Consider the following 20,260-nt stretch of genomic DNA (forward strand, 5'->3'; position numbering starts at 1 on the left):
ACATGGCAACCACGTTCTTTAATTTGAACTGGTGAGTCTGCATTTGTGGACCAGGACATGATTCTCTCTAATTTGGTTATCAAAGCTGAATTAACAATCTTGTATTTGTCACAATAACCGGTGTTTCAAAGTCTCACAAATACATCAATTTTCTTCTCATTTCTGAACCCTCGTGATGTAGGCGGAGCCTACGGGGGCTGCCATGAATTTGATTGGCTGACTGGGAGGAAGTTGAACGCAGCCGGTATCTGAGGAGTCCAAGTGAAATGTCAGTTTGATAAAGACCTTTTTTTTCCTCCCCCACCACCCCCAACCCCCCTCAGCAAATTAAGCTGCAGCTATGTCATGTTCGGAGAATTCTGCTCCCAGCTCCTTTTCAGTGAAGTCTTTAATTTGCTCCAGAAGGGCTGAACCTTATTGTCCTGGGGGTTATTTGTCCTCCAGGGCGAACCAGGGTTACGGGGTACAGAATTGGCAAGTTGGCCAATCACATCGTAAACAAGGGGAGATGAACAGCCAGCAAGGTATAGCTTTGGTTCCACATCAGTACGTGCCAGGCATGGCAGGGTGGGTAAACCAGTCACCATCCATCCACACAGGCCGACTTCAGCAGATAAACTCTTATTCCTTCACGTCCAGTGTGAAGGAAGAAGCCAACTATTGTTTATTAGACGGGGATAAGCACTCGAAGACGCACTCTGAGGTCTCAGTCTATCCAAGGGTGATTTCTGAAAGCTGCACAAGTGACAGTGGCAGCGTTCCCATACCCAACTATTTCCGTTCAGAACCGAGCTATTCATCAAACAAACCGACGGATTACAACCAGCCACCGCCAGTCACTACTCCGTGCTCGATACAATCCAGCATTTCCTTCACTTCTTCTTTCGCCACGTCGTCCTCCTCAAAACCAGGTGAAAAAGAATTAAAAGTGAGCACCGCCAAAGATCCGGGCCGCGGAGACCCGGGAAAGAACGCAGGGGGAAGAGAAAGTACATTTGTACAAGACACAGCCTCTTTCCAGTTTCGTGGTTCCGACAAAATCCTCCCCGAGAAGGAAATGAAAGGTGGGTAAAACCATGAACGAAAGGAAGAGAAACATTTACAGGGCAGTCGGAAAAGGAACATATACCGCAATTTCATCCGCAGCAAGGTGACTTTATTTAGGTTATAAAGGAGCCTTTTTGTCTCCAGCACAATGATCCCTCAGTACAAATTAATACCTTGAGTAGTTTATAGTACCGGCCCCTTACGGCAGAGTAAATTACAAACACGTTTAAGTGCCCTTTTAAAGATCAAAACAGCGGACTGTTCCTCTCCTGAAGGCCACTCCTTAGCTGCAGTGGAAATCGCTGCAAAAGTCCCCAATACAAACAACTCACCTAGGCAAAAACAATGAGCATTATCAAAAGCAAGACATGCTTAAGAAGAATACTGCAGTTAGATCAAGTGCCGATACAATTAAAATTACAAAGGTTTCATTACAAAGGTAAAACATTACGTAAATGCAGGTATATACTTACGTATAGCTAAATGATTTTATGAACATAAATAAATAATTATATGCTCAGGTAAATGTTCACAAACATGCATATGTATCATATTATAATTCCGTTATATGGGCCTATCTATATGGTTGCAGATGTATATAATGCACGTATACACAGAGGCGAACTGATTGAACTGATCGGATAATTAATAATCTACCCGTTCGTATGGCTATCTTAGTATATGCAGCAATGTGTATATATATGTGTGTAACATTGCTGGGATTGCTAGTTGGTGCAGGCATTTATAAGAACGTACACATGTACTGATGAATATTATTTTAAATGAATACACAAACAAATATTCGAGTTTAAAATTTTGATGCAAACACTGCATTGGCAACCAGCGATGTTTAAAATAAACAATTGTGACTGTTGATATATTGAATTTGAGTCTGACAGTGGCCGAGCAAGTATCCGAGCGACAGGTTCGTGTATAAAAACAATCTACAGATGGAATTCTAAATTCTAAATTCTGAATATAAATAAAATGAGTTAGGTGGCCCTGCGTGATGTCTACTTCAGCCCTATTTGTTACCATGGAGCTAGATTATGGCGCCTAAGAGAAATTACATCACACAGGGCTGCAGAGGTATTGCGGTAATATATGGGAACTTGCTGCTCAGTAAGTTAGGAATAAAAGAACCACAGGGGCAAACAAATTGAACGGACATGCTAATTTGTAATCCAAGGTACTCTAAATACTATTCCCTGACAGGTATCTATGATTCCAATGGCTCTGATCTGATTCTAACACATGAGAAATGAGATGTGTATCAAAACAGTTATTGGCCGATTCTTTCTGAGGTAATCAATAAGACACATTTCTGCATCTTCCGAGGAAACTTTTCAGAGGAAGTAACTATAATCTCGAACCCTTCCACCTCCCAACCCTGAAACACTACACAGAAGAAAATATGGATAAACACCAGGATGCAATAATTGGGAGGAAGTTATAATTAACGTGGGTCTACCATAACCGATTTCCTCCACCTACTCTCAGACACATTAAATAATGAAACATTGCAAAGCAACGACACTTCAGTTGCGAAAAAGTCGACAAACAATTCGTAAAAAACTTTGCAATCCCTAACAGTTCAAGTGGTTGGTTCCCCGTTTGTGTCTGTTTTGTGTATTGTTGAGATCTAAACATAAATGGTGAACTGAAGCAAACATTTTAGCAAACATTGGTTTTATTGAGTGTTTACCCACACAATCAAATGACACAAACGAGGAAACTGTGCTAAGCATCAAGTAACAATGGGGCATACAAATGCGTTTATTGTTATGCAAATCTGAGACATGTTAAGCACACGTTAAACTTAGAATTTGAGTCAAAGTATTGTAAATAGTCATAGGTGCCCCCTTGGCCCAGTGAATACCCATAGAGCACCTCCGAAGTTAAATTATCTCCCAATTAAGGAGAGAGAATCCTGTATTTCATTCTTGTCACATCTTGAACTGTGCATGGGCGCAATGGTGCATTCATTGAACTAGACGAAATCAGCCGTGAGCACTCAAACCACAGACTGGGTGATTCTGAATTGGGAAAGTTTTGTTCAACCTAACAACAAGACTTGGTTGGGGACTGTTACAATTTACTGATATATTTTCTCTGCAGCTGTGGGGATCTCCTGATTTCTTTTCCATCAATTAGTTGATCTCTAAGAAAACATTCAGTCCTCGTTGACTTTTAATTCTAGTATGGGGCAATATAATTGAACAATTCCGTTTTATTTAATTTTTTCCAACATATAACCCCTGTATTTCATTTATTGCACAGCTTAGCTGGTGTACCTAGTTTCAGGTTATTTGACTTTCATGGAATTTCCATTCTTGATAGATGTCAAAAACCTCTTAAGAGAAACCTACACGCTACCACAACAACGCTTCCGCCATCTTTGCTGCATTGAAGTAACGTCAGCTTCACACAAAGAACTAATGACGTGACGAAGTAGCTAATAAAAATGGAGGCCTTACATTGAGTTGAGATTTTGACTCTTTTTAAAATTGAACTTGTACGTAACAAAGTGACAGTTAAACGGAATAGCTTATTGTCATTCACAGCGCTTGGTTAATTTCCACACAGTTTCTAATAATAATTAATTTGTTGTTATAAAATAATAAGGACGGTTATTACTTAAACCCGAAAGCAGGATACAGACACATAATTTGCTGTACAATAAAGCTTTATAGCATGCTACTAACATACTTTCATGAATGAATAATTAACTGTTTGTTCATAACATAATATAAATTTGCATTGTAATATTTAAACTGAACCCCGGGCTCTGTAGAACCGTATTTCTTTCCAAGCCCTTGCTGTTCCGGTCACTTTAATCTTGTTGAGTCATTATCCACATTTTAAATGCATTCAGGTCTATTTGCTCACACAATGCAGCTTCCATCTTCATCTCGGGAGCCACCCAAAGAGGATACAGCATTTAAACAGAAAATGTAACACGTGATGCAACTTTCACCCATAGCATAAGAAACAACAAATCGACATGCAACATCTAGAAAAGAAAACTATTTGGAGACGTCTAACGTGATTTCACACTGATTATCATATAGTTCTTTGCGTTTTGGACCTTTCAGAACATTTGGTAGGCGCAGTTCAAAAGGAAAAAAATAAAATGAAACCCTCTGACTTTCACGTATTTTCCTCTAAACCATTTGGAAAATATGACAAATACATATAAATGGATTGCTACCGGATGGTCAAAGCAGGCACCAGCAACTTTCCTAATGTGAGTCCGGTTGTTAAAATTTGCGAATTGTTAAATACAAGTTTCTGATTTTAAATAATGTTTAAGAACAGGAAGGTCCTGTGCAAATGAGTTTAATACTGGGGAATTACGATTGGATGCGGAATATAGTAGATAAAATACTTCCCTGAGGTCTAGGCAAGGGCCTGGCCAATCAATATTCATGTATAGATCAAAAGCAATATACAGTGAATGCTGAAAATCTCAAAGAAAAACTGAAAATGCTGAAAATACACAGCAGACTTTGCAGCATCTGTGGAGGGAGCGAGAACGAGTTAGGATTTCAGGTCATTCTGATGCATGGTCACGACCTGAAATGTTCTCCCTCCACAGATGCTGCCAGACCTACTGAGTTGTTTGCAGCTTTTTCTGCGTTTATTTCTTTTATAACGTCTTTGAACAGAGACTCAGATTTTTTTTATTGTATTTCTCCTTTGAAGCTGAATGAAATTTGGCTGGTAAGGAACTATCCCCTGCACCAAATCCGCTACTTCTTGCACGAGCCGACAATTTAACCTATATCGATCCCTTCTTTAGGAGATTATTAGTTTGGCAAGTTTATGCACCGAGTGACTGAATGGATAAACCATTTCCTAGGTCCCATTGTTTTAAATCCTTTCAACAAAGTCAAGAGCGTGCCTGCTGTGTGGGCATAACTTTCATCAACGAAATTACATTTAATGTTTTCTGATCCTGAAAACCATCTATTTCGTGGTTTATCGTCTTTATGTCAACTCATATTTTAAGTATAGAATTTCATTAAAACACTTTGTCGTGTTCTAGGAGCTCAAACAGCTTGTGTTTTATCAATACAAACTCTAAAGATGTTAATAAACGTAGATTTGTATTTACAATTTGTAAACATTGAGCTTTTTCTTAATAGTGGATTCGGTTCATACAATTTCAATTCAAATACAACGATATTCATGGCATCGACAACATTTGTCTTTTATACAGTAAGGGTTATCCCAAAGATTATGTTACATTTAAAAATAAAACTACGAACCACAAAACTTACAACAGGATGGCGAATTACATCATTAAAAACGTCAACTTTTGCATTAAAATTAACCAAAATGATGTAAGATTTTCAGCAAATAATGCAAAATTAAAAGCTTGGAGAAACTTTATCTGACTTTCTGTGGAAAATAATTGTCCCCATGTTTGTGCTTTCCCGTCGCCTGTTCCGAGAATGTTCTCTTCCCCCCACAAGCCATAATCTTTAAGTGAAAATCCAGTTTAAAGGCGAAATTGTAAGGGCTAAAGGTTATTTTGCAATGCAACCGTTTTGTTCTAAAACAAGCTTTAATAAGGTCGCCTGGACAAATCATTAGTTCAGGAAAATTAATAGGCGTTTAAATGCTCTGAGATAACCCAGGAATTAAATTTGTCTATTTTCAACTGGGTAAACAATTTCTTAGCAGAAAATTGGTATTATTAATTAGAACTTGAGACGTATGGTCTGCCATGGTCAAGCTATATTAGCTGCATTTTAAACTCAACAATATGTTCGCAATTAATTTTTGGGACTTTTATTGTAAGGGAAAGGCGTGCTATGTATTGTTTGTCATGTCTTATTCCATCTAAATCTCGTTAGCAATCGAACACTAGTGCAACCTGTATTGAAGATTTTAGATCAAACCTTAGGCCTTCATTGTAGCTAGTTGCCCAGGTGCCCGATTCCTCTTTAAGAAAAGTTGGTGAAACTCTTATTTTGATAGGATATGAAGTTACATTAGAACAGGTAATGCTGCGGTCTGAAACAACATGTGCTAATGAGAATCAGGATAAAATATGAACTCGTTGACTATGTGCCGACAGCCTTGCCCCTCCCCGCTCTCAATTGGGATACCTTTATTGCAACCCTTGGTCTCGTTGGTGGTAAAAGAAAGGGAGGAAGAACAGAATCCATTTTATTCTGCAGGTCGTTTGACAATCTGTTTTTCCCGATTGACAGAGAGTGCAAAGGCTGAGAATACGATAAACTGGCTGACGGCGAAGGGCGGAAGGAAGAAGCGCTGCCCGTACACCAAGCAACAGACACTGGAATTAGAAAAGGAATTCCTCTTTAACATGTATTTAACTCGAGAGCGCCGCCTGGAGATCAGCCGGAGCGTCAATCTAACCGACAGACAAGTCAAAATCTGGTTTCAAAACCGAAGAATGAAACTGAAAAAGATGAGCAGAGAGCACAGAGTTCGAGAAATATCGACAACGTTCCCCATCTGATGAAAGAATTGGTGTTTTGCAAAATCAAACATATACGAGACGGTGGACGAAATAAAGCGTCTCGTTGAAGTGGTTGCAGTGTTACAACAATATTAATGGTGTTGGGGGAGGGGGAGAGGTTGCAAGTTCAGAAGTCTAGTCACAAGAACAACATTAAGCCAACAAAGGAGAAGGGACAAAGCCGGATGAAGGACTTGCAAGTTCAAAATAACTGAACATAACAAAAAGTTACTGGTTCGCTGTTGAAACTGAACAATCTGAAGACTCGTTTACTGGCCAAGCTCATTAATTGCCATCAGATAATTTAATGTCCTATCGCTTTACTATGAGGAAAGGAGCTGAAAGAATGTTCCACGAATGCAATAAAATCTGACTTGCTTTATCAATGTTGTCCTTTTCTTGGATTTAATCGATGTATAGTTAATGCCACGTTTATGTTTTATGCTTACAAAAGTAATCATTTTAACGTCTGCCAACCACTTCCTCTTACTGAGGGGTCACCAGAGAAATCGACACCTATTATATATAGTACGCCATCTGCGCATGCATACTTCACGCACAAGAGTGAAGCGCTTGTTAAATTATAGTTTGAAACTAGCCTGAAAATAGGCAGGCATATTGAAGCAATTAGAGGTCGATAATTGTGGGAAATCCTCGGTCTACCAAAGGGTATATTTTGAATTACTACATACTCATGGATATATGCATTATGATTCGTCTTAAAACAAAGCTGTTTCTTAAAGTAATGAGAAAGTATAAATTTGAAAATCCATTTCCAGAAATGATCGGCCTATCATGAATCCTTCTTGCTTCTTAGTATACAAGAACTGTTATTTATATAGGTTACTGAATGGGCATTGCAACAATAATATCAAACAATGTACAATTGTTTTCGTTGGTGTCATGTACATTCAGTAGATAAGTTCACCAAGTTAATGTCAAGTATTAGCTTTATTATTAAAATGTTTCGAAGGATTCTAAAATTAACTTTATTGTTCTTTATCAATACACAGACACAGCAGTACATGAAAATATCCAAACTATGAATATTGCACGTGGACTTCATAGCGATTATAATACTAATGTTTGCATTATCCAACGTCTTTCATACTGAAACGTCTTAAAATGTTGACGATAAATTGTTTAGGAGTGCATTCAGTGTATTGCAGATTAACTACATGTTTTACCGTTCACTCGGCTTAAAACGGCATCTCATAACTGAAGACTTGATTTACAGAAAGATTTGCAGAAGACATAAAACATCAATTGGATCCAAATTGATTAACATAAGCGTTTAAAACTAAGAAACAAAAATCAAGATAGAACACTTTTTAATGATCTTATTACAATTGTTATGAGAAGGCAGATGCTTATACAGCTTTTGTGTTCCTTTGACTAACGTCAAATGGCTAAAATATTCATGAGTTGGCCTCCACACCTGGCGCATATCCCTTGAAAAGGCATAGATTCCTGTTAGCTACTAGTTCAATTTTATTACTGAAAACTTCCATTGATCTAATTTTTAGTGGGGTGTAATTGGACACCGACCTGTTTAACAAGATTTAGTCCTAATTTCATGGTTTAATTTCTTACTCAGTTCCACACTAGAGATGTGACGTAAAGCTTCCCATCGAAATGTGAATGGAATGTGAAAAACCAATAAATTGACATGAACTCACAGTACAAATTGCAGCTTAAATATATCAGAAAACTGAAATAGATAAAATCCCTGGCAATTGTTTCGTCAGTCACTGACCTGGGGAAGATGAATAGTTGTTGATTAGAACTTCTGTTGCGTAAATGATGTGAATATACAGCAAACTGTTAAAATCCAGCTTCAAACTTATTATGAGTGTCGATTATCATTCTTGCAGTGAACTACAATCTTACTGGAGATTATACACTACAATTAAAATGTGTTTGTGCTTAAGAATAATGTGTCTCTTAAATGTTCATCAAACTGTCTGACAAACTATGATAGTCTGTCCTCTCAATTAGTTTGGCGTGTGTCTTTTTAGGTAGAGATTTTCAGATTGACAAATGTGTAATGGCAGATAAGATGTAATATTTATTTTTAAAACATATAAGGAAACTTGCTATACCAAAGACTTTAAGGTTCTCTCCATTACCTGATGTCTACTGCTATGCACAGTGAACTCCGCACAATACATTTGTGGGAGAGGGCCAGGAAAGAATCTGTTAATATTTGAGGACCATTCAAAAATAACTGTTAAAATGAAATATTTTACTTTCATGGTGCAAAGTAAGTGTTGAAAGTATTTTTTTCTTGAATAGCATGTCCTGTATATTTCACGTCTTAAATTGATTGCATTATTTCTGGGCCTGATCACAGACTAATATTAAAATGCAGATTTAAAAATAACAATAAAATTGTGTTTGGCATTTCTGTAATTCTTTACACTTTTTTAATGTCTAAAAGCCTGTTAAGTTTTGTTGTGGCCATTTGCTCTTTAGTGGCTCTTTCATCAAGTCTGGCTCGTATATATCATGGACGTTGGTTGGCTGATTGTGAACCCGTGAAATTGACCTGAAATGGACAAGTTGATGGTTGAGAAAAAAGGACAGGGAATTCCGATGCTTCCACCCCTAAAGAAAACCCTGCAGTTTGAAATTTATTTGGTATCCGGTGTCGGTGATTTAAATACCATCCAGACGGTTGTTACTGACTATGGGCACTGACGATGCTCCAAGGACGACCACGTCCGCTTTTGTAAAGTTTTATGGCTTATAAATATGTTTGGCAATTTGCTGTCATGTAGGACTTGTTGGACTTGGGCAGTTTGGCTCCGAGCGGCATTCTGCACAGCATAGCTTTGAGATCAGGAAATGGTCGCACTTTACTTTCCTTGACAAACTCCAAGTGGAAACTCGCTAACTGTTGTCCAAATTTGTTTTCAAGACTTTGGAAAACATGATGAGAATGGTAGGGCATTGTTGTCACGTTAACGTCGTTTTCCCAGCGACCCTTTAAGGCCGGTTTCAGCCATATGGGCTTTGCAGAAAATTGAATGTTTGGATCTGCTGAAGTTTGTTGTTGCAGCAGTCTGCCGACTGTGTTAGGAAGTGAAATCTTTGATTCTTTAACATGGTATTGATTCAGTATAGTAACGCCAATTGTTTCAGCTTCTTACAGGTAAATACTACCGAAGCATGGCCAAAATGGGGTGAGCTGCCCCTGCTAGAATAATTAAACAGACATAGTTATAACGTTGAAGCCGCCTACAACTGTGCGATTTCTAAATAGTTTCCCTTCCTTTCCTTTCTTGTAAATGTGAGATCTTTTTATTAATTAAGAATACCTTAAATAATAATATCTAGCAAAATACATAATTCACAATGATGGTCTTCATTTTAATGATCGAATTGAACTCAACTCGTTAGAACCAATCTATGGCGCAAGTGAAATGGAACTGTTGTGTGACTTAGGTAGTTTCATGTTGTTGGGATTCTGTTTGATCGCAGTGACAAGAAACTGCCTGAATTACTCCAGTTATTGTCATCGCAAAGTTATGGATGTTAGTTAACAAGAATCTCTGGTATTTTGCTACCCGAAGGAATGGTTTCTGTGACGAAACATTTTATATATTATAAATATATGGAAGATGGTTCCACTAACAATGCCTGGCGCGGACTGTTATTGCAGATTATCTGAAGTACTCAGCTATTTAATTAACCATCTGCCCGATATGCGGATAGATCTAAAGTAACTATTCATGTGCATGGATAGTGTAGTAAAGTTTTAAATAACGCAAATTGTGAATATTTTTCTAGTTGTAAACGTATACTTTTGGACTTGTATCGTAATTGCAAACATAACTAGCTAGATCCAATTTTCTATTCTTTAGAAATAACTGCGTAGGTCGATAAATCGATTCATTATAAGTATAATAAATGGATAAATATATAGGTCAACAACACCGATAGGTGGATTGAGGTAGATTGCGCAGTTGTGTGAAGTGTTTTATCAGGTTTAAGTCGCCACTGATATCTGCACTGTCTATGTGCATTAAAGAAGTCACTTTAGGTTTTAAAAACAGGCAAATTGAAAATACACCAAGCGAGGTTGAAAATGAGCAGAAAAATAGCACGGTTCATTTCTCTACCATCTTAATTTAGTTTTTGTGTATTTTTTGAACACTTGGAATATGGTCGCATGGAAACAAATGTTGTACACTGGCGGTTCAGAGGGCTTTACAGTTCCACTGTGTCAAGTTATTAAGGTTTGCAGCCTTGTTGTAATGATATGATTTTGTTTAGTTATAATGCAGTGTGTTCAGTCATAAATTATAATTTAAATATTACTCAATCATTCACGATGGATCCTCAGTTTATCACAACGTTACTTTACATTAAATGAAAGAGGCCGGATCCATATTGCTGCAGTGAGCCACATCTGGCAATATCTCACAGGAGTCATCCAATTGCAGAAAGGCATAAGACTAGGTTCCAATTAGACGTTCCACCAGATGATGAAGCTTTAATGTTGCCTTCGTCTATTTTTTTTGGTTTATGTATGAAGGTATAACTTCAGGGGGTTTGCGCAGATGTTCTTCAATTCGTTCACTTTCACTGTCAGTTTGGAAACTGAAAATTAAGTATCGGCTACTGTTTAAAACACATGCAGAGATACATACAGAGCGGTCACTGAGCCTGCCGAGTGATTTGTAGAAAAGAACCTCATCAAAGGAAAAAGGAAAACCATGAATTCACATTTTAACAACAATTTGATTACAGAGAATGTTCCAATTATAGACTGTAGCTGATTGTCATTTTTCACCATCTGCAGTATACAATTTAATGTGATGGTATTTGGGTTTTTTTCTTACTTACTTGCACACATCCAATGGATTATGAATTGAGCTAAAGGGCAGAATGCCACAAATAAGCCCTTAACTGTTAAATATGTTGGAGCGTTTATAACTGCTTTGATACGACTCAAGTTGATAGGATTGCACAAGTGCTGTAGAGGCAAGTGCAACGGGTCCCAAATCCTGTACAGTTAGGCCTAAGCTGAACCGCCTTCTTTAAATCTAAATGTGGTATTTGCACCGAAATGGCCTGCAGCGACCTCGAACGACGGGTCTTTCCCTACTCAAAATGTCAGTTGCTGTTGTTTGAAGACATTCCATTTTTGGTTGACAGAGATTCGAATCTGTGATTTTAAAAGGGCGTTTAAAATATAATATATGAAGTCACAATTTACACGAAAAGCCCAATAATTTACCCCAAAGAGCATACAAATACGTTATTGTGCCAGAAAGTGTACTGGAAATGGACCAATATGCTCATTTATCCTTTTATATATTGTTGAAATGCGGTTCCCAATCGTTGTTGCCCAAGTTAAGTTTTGCTTCTGTCCTAAATAGATAATATTGCTTCTAAATTTAAAAACATCTCTCTTAATTCACTTCCTAATACAGAATTATTCCTTGTTACTAACTGATTGAGAGTGCATCTTTTTACTTGATTTAACGTGAGACTATATGTTATTCAACACTTCATATAAACTGCGGCTTGTACGTTTAAGACAAGTTTTAATTATAAAGGAAGTATATTGCAAGAGTCTATTTGATATCCAGAATTTCATTCTCAACGGGAAAGAACAAAGACGATGCTAGTGTCAGGTTGTCCCTTATAATAGAGTTAAAAGACAGGCGAGTGTCTCTGTGCAGCAATTTGCACAGTAGAGTGGTCGTTCTCAGCAGAAAATAAGGGGACAACCTTGGCATACTTTGAGCAAACAGACAAAATAATTTATTTGGATTTATTTGATCTATGAAATGATGAGTTAATTTTCTGATAGTTCACACTTTAGAAAATACATATTTGTGGTATTTTGAAATTAAGTTCAGAATAAGTAGAATAAATATCTATAAATGCATTTCAAACGAATCTGTTGAATAATCGCAGCTCGAACCCGCAATGTTTGACAACATATACAGCAATCATCAACATATGCAGATAAATTGCTGACTAAAACACCAATTTAATGCCAATTTTCGGACTAGATCTGCAAGTCTAGCTGGCCCTATACTGCAAAATTCTCCCGTTGAAATACTCTCCCTAAACTATTTAGACTGGATAATATTCACGTTAAACAGAAACATAACTCTCAGCATCTTACTAATTTTAAGAACGGGTTTTAAAATGTAGTTTTGAAGTGTAAAATAGACCGAAATTAATTTTAGTCTCGCTTACCCTAAACTTTTGATATCATTAAAGAGGCAAAATGAACTTTTTGAATGAAAATGCACTTAAGAGATTACGGTAGTTGTTTTTAATTTAATACAATACCAGCCCCAACAAGTCAAATCAAAATACAAAACAAGTATGTACATTTTGTGAAATACATCTTACATGATGCTAACAGCCAGTTTAAGCACATTGATTAAGTTTTACATTGATTTGTTCTAATATTTGGATATTCTCAATGGTACTCACAAGCTTAGCCAACTTCTTGCAAATATTGAAAAATATTTTTACAACGAGTGGATCCTTTTGGAGATTCAGGATATCTTCACATTAACGAATAATCAGATGTTGACCTAAACCTATGATTTATTCAATGTCTTTATCCTCACTAATGCTAGCCTAATAGAAGCCACTGTTGTAACGAGTCCACTGCCAAGCATCATAACAGTCCAAAAATTAAAACTGAAATGTTAGTCGAATCATCATGAGTCCAAAGAAACGAACATCTATTTTTGTCCTAAACTAATTTCTTCCTTGATTGAATTGTTTTGCATCAGCAATTTTATAAAATCAAACGTTGACAAAATTGGTTCTATGAAAAATATACTTTAAAACTGCATATGAACCATTCACCGCTTGTGTTTGTTCTTTTTGCTTCCGCCATTGCTCGTTCTGCGGTTTGACTAATGTCCAAATCTCTTCAAACCCAACTTCTTTGCGTCAGCTCAATTATGTCAATCAAGCTCTTTTCATTCAACCTTCTAAATGAATTTGTTAAATGCAAAGTTAAATATTATTAGTTTTCATTAATGAGTTACATCAAGAAAGTGGTTTTGTAAATTGGGTAGCCGAACGATTTTCTCCCCAAATAAATCCCCAATTACCCAGTTATGTTTTCGGTATTTGCGCATTTCACTAGTCGAAAGTGATCTTAGAACTTCCATTCACAGTTTCTCCCCAGCTCCACGACACAAATACAAATGCCTTTCCTGGCACTTATTCTAATGGAAATGGCGTCTCCTAAAACAAATGGAAACGATAACAAGGGAAGATGTGGCTTTAACGTAACTTTAACCTGTAACTATTCATGGAGAATTTTAATACATTGGAATTATTCACTCATTCACCGGAGTTCAATATTGTTTAAATATCGGCTTGTCGTTCTCCTTCGTGGATAATTTAAAGTCACGCAGCGTGATAATACAGAATAATAGGTAGCGTGTCTTTAATATAACTGTGAGCATTGAAAGATCACAATGGGGACTAAAATACTTAGTTGGTTGAAAATACAGGAACTGGAACGAGAGACTATCTTAAATCCAATTGGTTCTAATCTTGCTTAATTGCGGACTTTTGTCCAAATTAAAATTTGAAGAAAATGTGGCGGTAAGGTTTCTCATGGTTTGTGATGCGCATTTTCACACCAATCCAATGTCTATAGTTGTTACTCAGGGAACGCACACATATTTCTTTCAATAGAACTAAAACCTCGAGCTAATATTGTTAAGGAAATCTGGGGCGTTCCAAACCGCCAACCTCACCAGTTTCTTGTACCCATCAAACACAAATACCACAAGAATTATCTGCTACGATGATTGCATTTAACACTTCTTATGTTATAGGTTTAAGCAAATAACAGCAACAATAAGACTGGCGATTATGAGACCGGTGTGAGAATTTGTCACACGAGATAAGATTAATTAGGAAGCAAAATAGTCCCTTAAAAGATTGTCTTTTAAAGTTAATCGCGTCTTATATTGTTAAGGGTAGTTGCACAATCTATATATATGTGTAATACTGTTCGTTGTGTAATCCCCATTTCTCCTCTAAAAGTAGTTAATACGGGGGGCGCTGTTAATTGTTTAACCCCCATTGCGGATTGATTTACGTTTTATTGTCGCTTTGTCGGCCTCATGAAAACTTTAACCAATCGTTTCGCAGATAGCCCACAACATATTAGCTAACTCTACTTTGTTAGTTGAGAAGTTGAGAGAACAATTTCTACTCTTACATATAATTTCCCAATGAATCGAAGTGTATGATGTTTGATAATGTCGATCTCTGGTGCTATTAGTAACTATTTTGTCGATTCACTTATAAGTCATGAAAGCGAGGGATCGCCTGCAACAAAGTTTGCTTCGGGTCAGTATATAGTCTCCAGACAGCCGGGGGTCCCAGAGCACCCCGAATTTCCTGCTTGCAATTTTCAACCGAAATCCCCCGTGTTCGGTACTTCTTGGGCCCCCGTGTACGCTCAGTCCTCTACCAATGTCTCCACATTGTACCATCCATACGTCCAGTCTCATCCCATTCAGCCTGATAGCAGGTACATGCGGTCCTGGTTGGACCCGACCCCCAGGGCCGTCTCCCTACCCGGGATGCCTTCCAGCGGTCACGATTCATTGAAAACAGAGGTACTCGCGGGTCCCGGCGGCGAAACACTACCAGCAGCGCTCCAAAAAATACATGGCGAGTATTTGGAGAGCGAAACTATTAGCTCCGGGAAAGCGCCGTGCTATGAAGACAGTATATGTGAAGAGAAGGGAGACAAAGAGGCATCAGAACAAAGTAAGTTGTTCGGGAAATGTACTTGATTTATCTTAGAATGAAAATAGTTTAGGAGCCTCACGCAAAAACGCGACTGAAATAAGGTTCCAATTAAAAGGCAGTTTGCTTCCAGTTTGGCCACAAGTATTTAACTGGTTTTATATTGCTTGTTATTTTATACGCCTCCGTTCTGTTTTATGGGTTACACAAGTAACCACCTGCAAACCTTTAATGACGGGTTTGCCGGTCTGTCTTCCAGGAGGCAATAAATAAATTAATGAATGAATAAAACTTATTCCCTCTTGTTATTTTCCGTTTGAATTAATCTACTGAAGAACTTGTGAACAAAAAAAAATGTGCGGCACACCATCTTTGTGTCAAGCTGCAGACAAGGCAGAAATCAAACAATTTATGCAGTGCAATCGGGTCTTCCAATTTACTTCCCAAATGCAAGCGTGATGATGAACAAAAAAAACTAAACCACTCGAGAACGCCCAAATGTTTCCAATTTACTCATACACTTTACTGAGGGAAAGCACTGAGTACAGCACATACATACATGCACATATGCTCGCTGAATCTTAGCTCCATCGATATCATTTTGGGAAAATCCTACCATAAGCATTGTAATGTTAGAAGTGCATTGAGAAAATATGATCGCAATATTATTCTTATTCTGATCTGATTATTTTTCCTTCACTCATCTTCAGACAATCCTTCTGCAAACTGGTTACACGCTCGCTCGACAAGGAAAAAAAGATGTCCTTACAGCAAGTATCAGACCCTGGAGTTGGAAAAGGAATTTCTGTTCAACATGTACCTCACCAGGGACCGGAGGCACGAAGTAGCTCGGCTTCTCAACCTGACTGAAAGACAAGTCAAAATCTGGTTTCAGAACAGGAGGATGAAGATGAAAAGACTCAGTAAGGAGCACGTGAAAGAATTCGAGTGACTAGCTTTAAGTTTAAACTTTAGTGCGTAGCAGGTTTTTGCTGTCACTGCAATATATCCTTAAAGCACGGTAGTTCTGAGAAAGTCAACATGCATCCACAGCAAAGAATGGCCAGAATGTAAGGTTTTAACATCCAGCAATTCGGCTATTTATTTCGAACATTTTAGTGCATTCATTCAGGGAATAGAGTCACGTGTAAAGGATTTTATTGCAGGATATTAGGAGATACAACTTCCTCTCATTCTCATCCACTATAACAGACAGAGAGAGCAGCGAGCCTTTTATCCCGCCACCTTTTCTCTCTTTATGGCTTAAAAAGAAACTTCGCGTTATTTATAAATTGCTACAATTTCTGTGAATGCTTTGGTTTTGGCCTTTGACGCGAGACCCGGATGGACCGCGTTCCAAAGCAGCGTTTGGATTCTTTTAACCTACGATTAAATATATATATTTAATCTTTATTGATCCCAATGATTTAGCACGACTTTATTTTAATTGTTTACATGCAAAAACGAATGTTTATAATCCATTTCGAAGACGTATTATATTGCGGTTGATTTAAGTACTGTTTTCCCGATTCCTGTATCTCTTTGATTTGAGAATTTGTGTTTTTCAATGGAATTGTAACTACTGTTTAAACCGATTGATAATCTACTTTACGATCTCTTTCTTCTGTAATCCCTAGTCTGTGTGTTCGAGTGTGGGTCTAGCAGTTTTGTTTTAATGAGCAGTACGATGCTCTTAAGGTTAAAATTAGTAGCTTTCACCTTTGCTAAGAGTTTGTACAACTATGGGTAGTTTTACCACGTGGCTCGTTCTTAACGTTGTTCTAATATTGTAGTTTAACTGCCGAAGCGAAATTTAACCATTTGTCGTATAGAATGTCATGACATTTTAGAAATAAAATACTGTTTAGGAATAATCTGGCGAATTATGATTGACGAACGGGTTATATAAAAAGAGGACAACACGGTTCAGCTCAAAGGGATACATTTTAGAAGCAGTAACATTTCTGGTGACAGCTTGTTAAATATTTCTCAGTCTTTCTGTCTCTGTCTGATGTGGAAGTGTTGCTTATATTCTTGTGTTTGTGCAGATTTTGCATTTAAGGTAAACGAACTAACTATTTTATATGAAATGATTGCCATTTCTAGGTGACCTTCACTTTTAGTTATTTTTTTCCGGAGCTCTCGACAACAGCAGCGCGCGGTTGCACTATTTTAATGTGATTTATTACTAATAATAATAATAAATTAAACCCACTGAATGGTGTAAAATATTTTGAACCCACCGTTCTTTGTACACCTAACACCACAATCATTAGATGGAAATATGTGAATGTATCAAAAACGGCTGCAAAATAAAATGCTGCTGAAAAATTGGAAACGAAATTTCCCCGTGACCTTGTTAAAGTCTTGTCTCATTCTTGATTGTGAATGTGAAGCTCTCTGTGTGACGCATGCACGAGAACCAGACCCAGGAAAACAAAGGAAAATCGCGGTATTTATTAAATAAGGTCTCTGAATAATTACAGACATTGAACAGAGGCATTTAGAAGCCTGAGCAGAAAGTCAACTCCTAAATGTTCAACAAAACCAAATTAGTTATCTGATAAACCACGAAACAATTTCTGAGGACAAAGCCAGTGCTTATACCGGACAACGGATAGAAAGCAGCTCAGTATTTTTATCCCGTTTTCCCGATAAATCCTCTCTCAGGACTGGACACAATGGCGGGCCGTCAGTAGAGTAACGCCTGCAACTGCTGGGAAACATAAAACTAGCAAAGTGTCCCCGCAAACAATGAAATGCCTCCGTCTTATGAAGGAATCTCAAACACAGAGTCTTGCTGAGTGTGACATATTCTCAGGTTGTTGGTATGGATGGAAAATGCAGAAATTAGGGTTTCACCCTGGGAGAATTGGTCGATATCTCGTAAGTTGCTCACTTATTTTCCATGTACTTGTCATTGGAGGATCTGAAACATCCTGGGTTTTTTGTCCTTTGCATAAAACAAATTCGAAACAAAACTCCTAAAGGTATTTATATGCTGGTTACTTTGCATATTTTATCATCCAATGCATATCGGAAAGTGGTGAGCTCATTACTTCTTGTTTTGCACAATAAGCATAACAGCTTTGCAATAATATGAATTGCTCTGGAAATTCAGAAGTAGACTCTTCGTGTGCTTCCACATGAAGGAGATTACATATTCTGAAATAACTTCCATACACTATTGACAAGGAAAGGTTATCGATATTCTGATAGTTTACTCGCATTGCTCACTATTATAATCAGTGTGCTAATTAATATTTCTCCAGTGGACCTATTTAAGCTGATTTTTGTAACAAATGAGACCTTATTTCAGCAATCTTATTCTCTTTGGAGGGTTTAAGTCGACCCCACCATTTAGCAGGTTAAATAATTTATAGGTGTCTGTATGTATAATCCATCTATCTATCTATCTATCTATCTATCTATCTATCTATCTACGTATGAGTGCATATATATACCTTTATGCATAGACAGATATGGATTTATGCACACAGACATTATAGATGAGAATTATAACATAAAACTAAAATAAATGAATGCATGAACCTATCAACCTATGTGCTATACATTCTATTGACAAATGTGATAAAAGAACAAAATGTAAAAACGAAATTAAATATTACACACTCAATTAGACCATGTCATTAAAAATCTGTCCACAAATAGCTAATGGGACATTTTAATGAAGCGTCTTTAACTTAAAGGAATTACATTCTAAACAAGAAATAACACTCCTATCCACAAATCTCTGAGAGTAAGATGTCTATTTCACCATCTTGGAAAGAAAAGCTGGTCAATTCTATCGAATGTTCATGCTAGATGGCATTTCTGTCGATTACATTTCTTGTTGCTATCTTATTGTTGACAACGCAACAAGGATAATTAGACGGGAGGGAGGGGTTCTCGCCACTTTAAAAGCCTGCTGTTTAGGTTGGTTCAGTGGAAGTGCTGCCATGGATCTCTCGTGGCTATATTAAAAAATAAATCTATGCTTAGCGCTTTAATACCTCCATAGCAGAGAAAAGGGTTACGTGGCCGTTTAAACAGCTTTACTGCGCTGAACTAAATAATTACAGTATCAGCGTGTCGTATATTAGAACTAATATAATATCAGTTATTTTCAGTTCAACATTATTTCCCAAACACAAGAGACACAAACACTTAAAAGGGGAAGGCAGAAATGAGCCTAGCACGGTGGAGGAGGAGCTAGGAAGTTGTCTGTCATTATAGGAAATTCAGTGTGGTGTGCTGCAATAAAATAATATGACCGTTGTAAAAGTTTATAGGGTATAAATTTCTGAAGGTTAAGAATTGAACGTCTGTAAAACAAACACAGCAAAGGGAAAACTTTCAGAAGCTATTAAATTAAACTTACAACTGGAGGCGCCAAGCAATAAAAATATAGCTTTGTGTTTTATTTCTGAAGGGAAATATATAAGAACTGGATTTGTTTAGGGAAAATCGCGGTGAATATTGTGGTGTAACCAACATGCATTTTCGACTCTAAAGCAAGCGACGCCCTCTTTTGTTCTACTTCCTAACCATTTCAGGCTGCCAGAAATTGCTGCAATAAAAACCTATACAGAGTCTGGCGAGACGTCTGGAGTAAGGTCTTTGGATGTGTTTACAACCCCGCGCCCATGCCTGGGACTTTATTCTGAAGCAGAATGCCCAATTGTTTAGACTCGGACTCGGAGACAATAGAGTCCTGAAAGCTTTCTTTCCCTCCCTTTTTTTCTTTTTCTTCTTCCCCTTCTTTACAGCCCTTCAGGAATTCAGATTGTTAGCAATCCACTGCAGCACGACACTTAGGATGTGGTTTATTGGTACGGACTCCAATTGTATTTGTCGAAGGAATTGAAGAGCTTAAACACTCTTCCTTTGCCACGGTTTGGGCCTAATGAATTCTTTATAGTCAGATTTTATCGTGCTATTGCGCATATTTGCTCATGT

General features: G+C 37.5%; 1 protein-coding gene across 6 annotated transcripts; it reads left to right on the forward strand.

The window, feature by feature from the left end:
- The first annotated feature begins 254 nt into the window (after positions 1 to 254).
- LOC144500776 (homeobox protein Hox-B9-like) lies at positions 255 to 17,658 on the forward strand. Of its 6 annotated transcripts, none has more exons than XR_013499009.1 (3): positions 255 to 1,064; positions 3,923 to 4,294; positions 16,012 to 16,116. XR_013499009.1 is itself a non-coding variant. In XM_078224219.1 (2 exons), the coding sequence occupies exons 1-2, from the start codon at positions 341 to 343 to the stop codon at positions 16,251 to 16,253; spliced, it is 966 nt and encodes a 321-aa protein (XP_078080345.1). In that variant the 5' UTR covers positions 255 to 340; the 3' UTR covers positions 16,254 to 17,658. The 6 variants fall into 6 exon arrangements, 3 of the variants coding, with proteins under 3 accessions (XP_078080345.1, XP_078080344.1, XP_078080346.1); XR_013499008.1 differs by lacking the exon at positions 16,012 to 16,116 and adding an exon at positions 6,270 to 6,927; XR_013499010.1 differs by lacking the exons at positions 3,923 to 4,294; positions 16,012 to 16,116 and adding an exon at positions 6,270 to 6,927 and having other exon boundaries at positions 255 to 1,150.
- Positions 17,659 to 20,260: the final 2,602 nt, after the last annotated feature.

The sequence above is a fragment of the Mustelus asterias genome, chromosome 11, assembly GCF_964213995.1.
Source record: "Mustelus asterias chromosome 11, sMusAst1.hap1.1, whole genome shotgun sequence".
In the NCBI taxonomy this organism is placed as follows: Eukaryota; Metazoa; Chordata; class Chondrichthyes; order Carcharhiniformes; family Triakidae; genus Mustelus; species Mustelus asterias.

Coding starts and splice junctions, on each gene's coding strand:
- LOC144500776 (XM_078224218.1), top strand. CDS start 341: ATGTCATGTTCGGAGAATTCTGCTCCCAGCTCCTTTTCAGTGAAGTCT. Junction 1,065..6,269: donor CCCCGAGAAGGAAATGAAAG/GTGGGTAAAACC, acceptor CCCGATTGACAG/AGAGTGCAAAGGCTGAGAAT.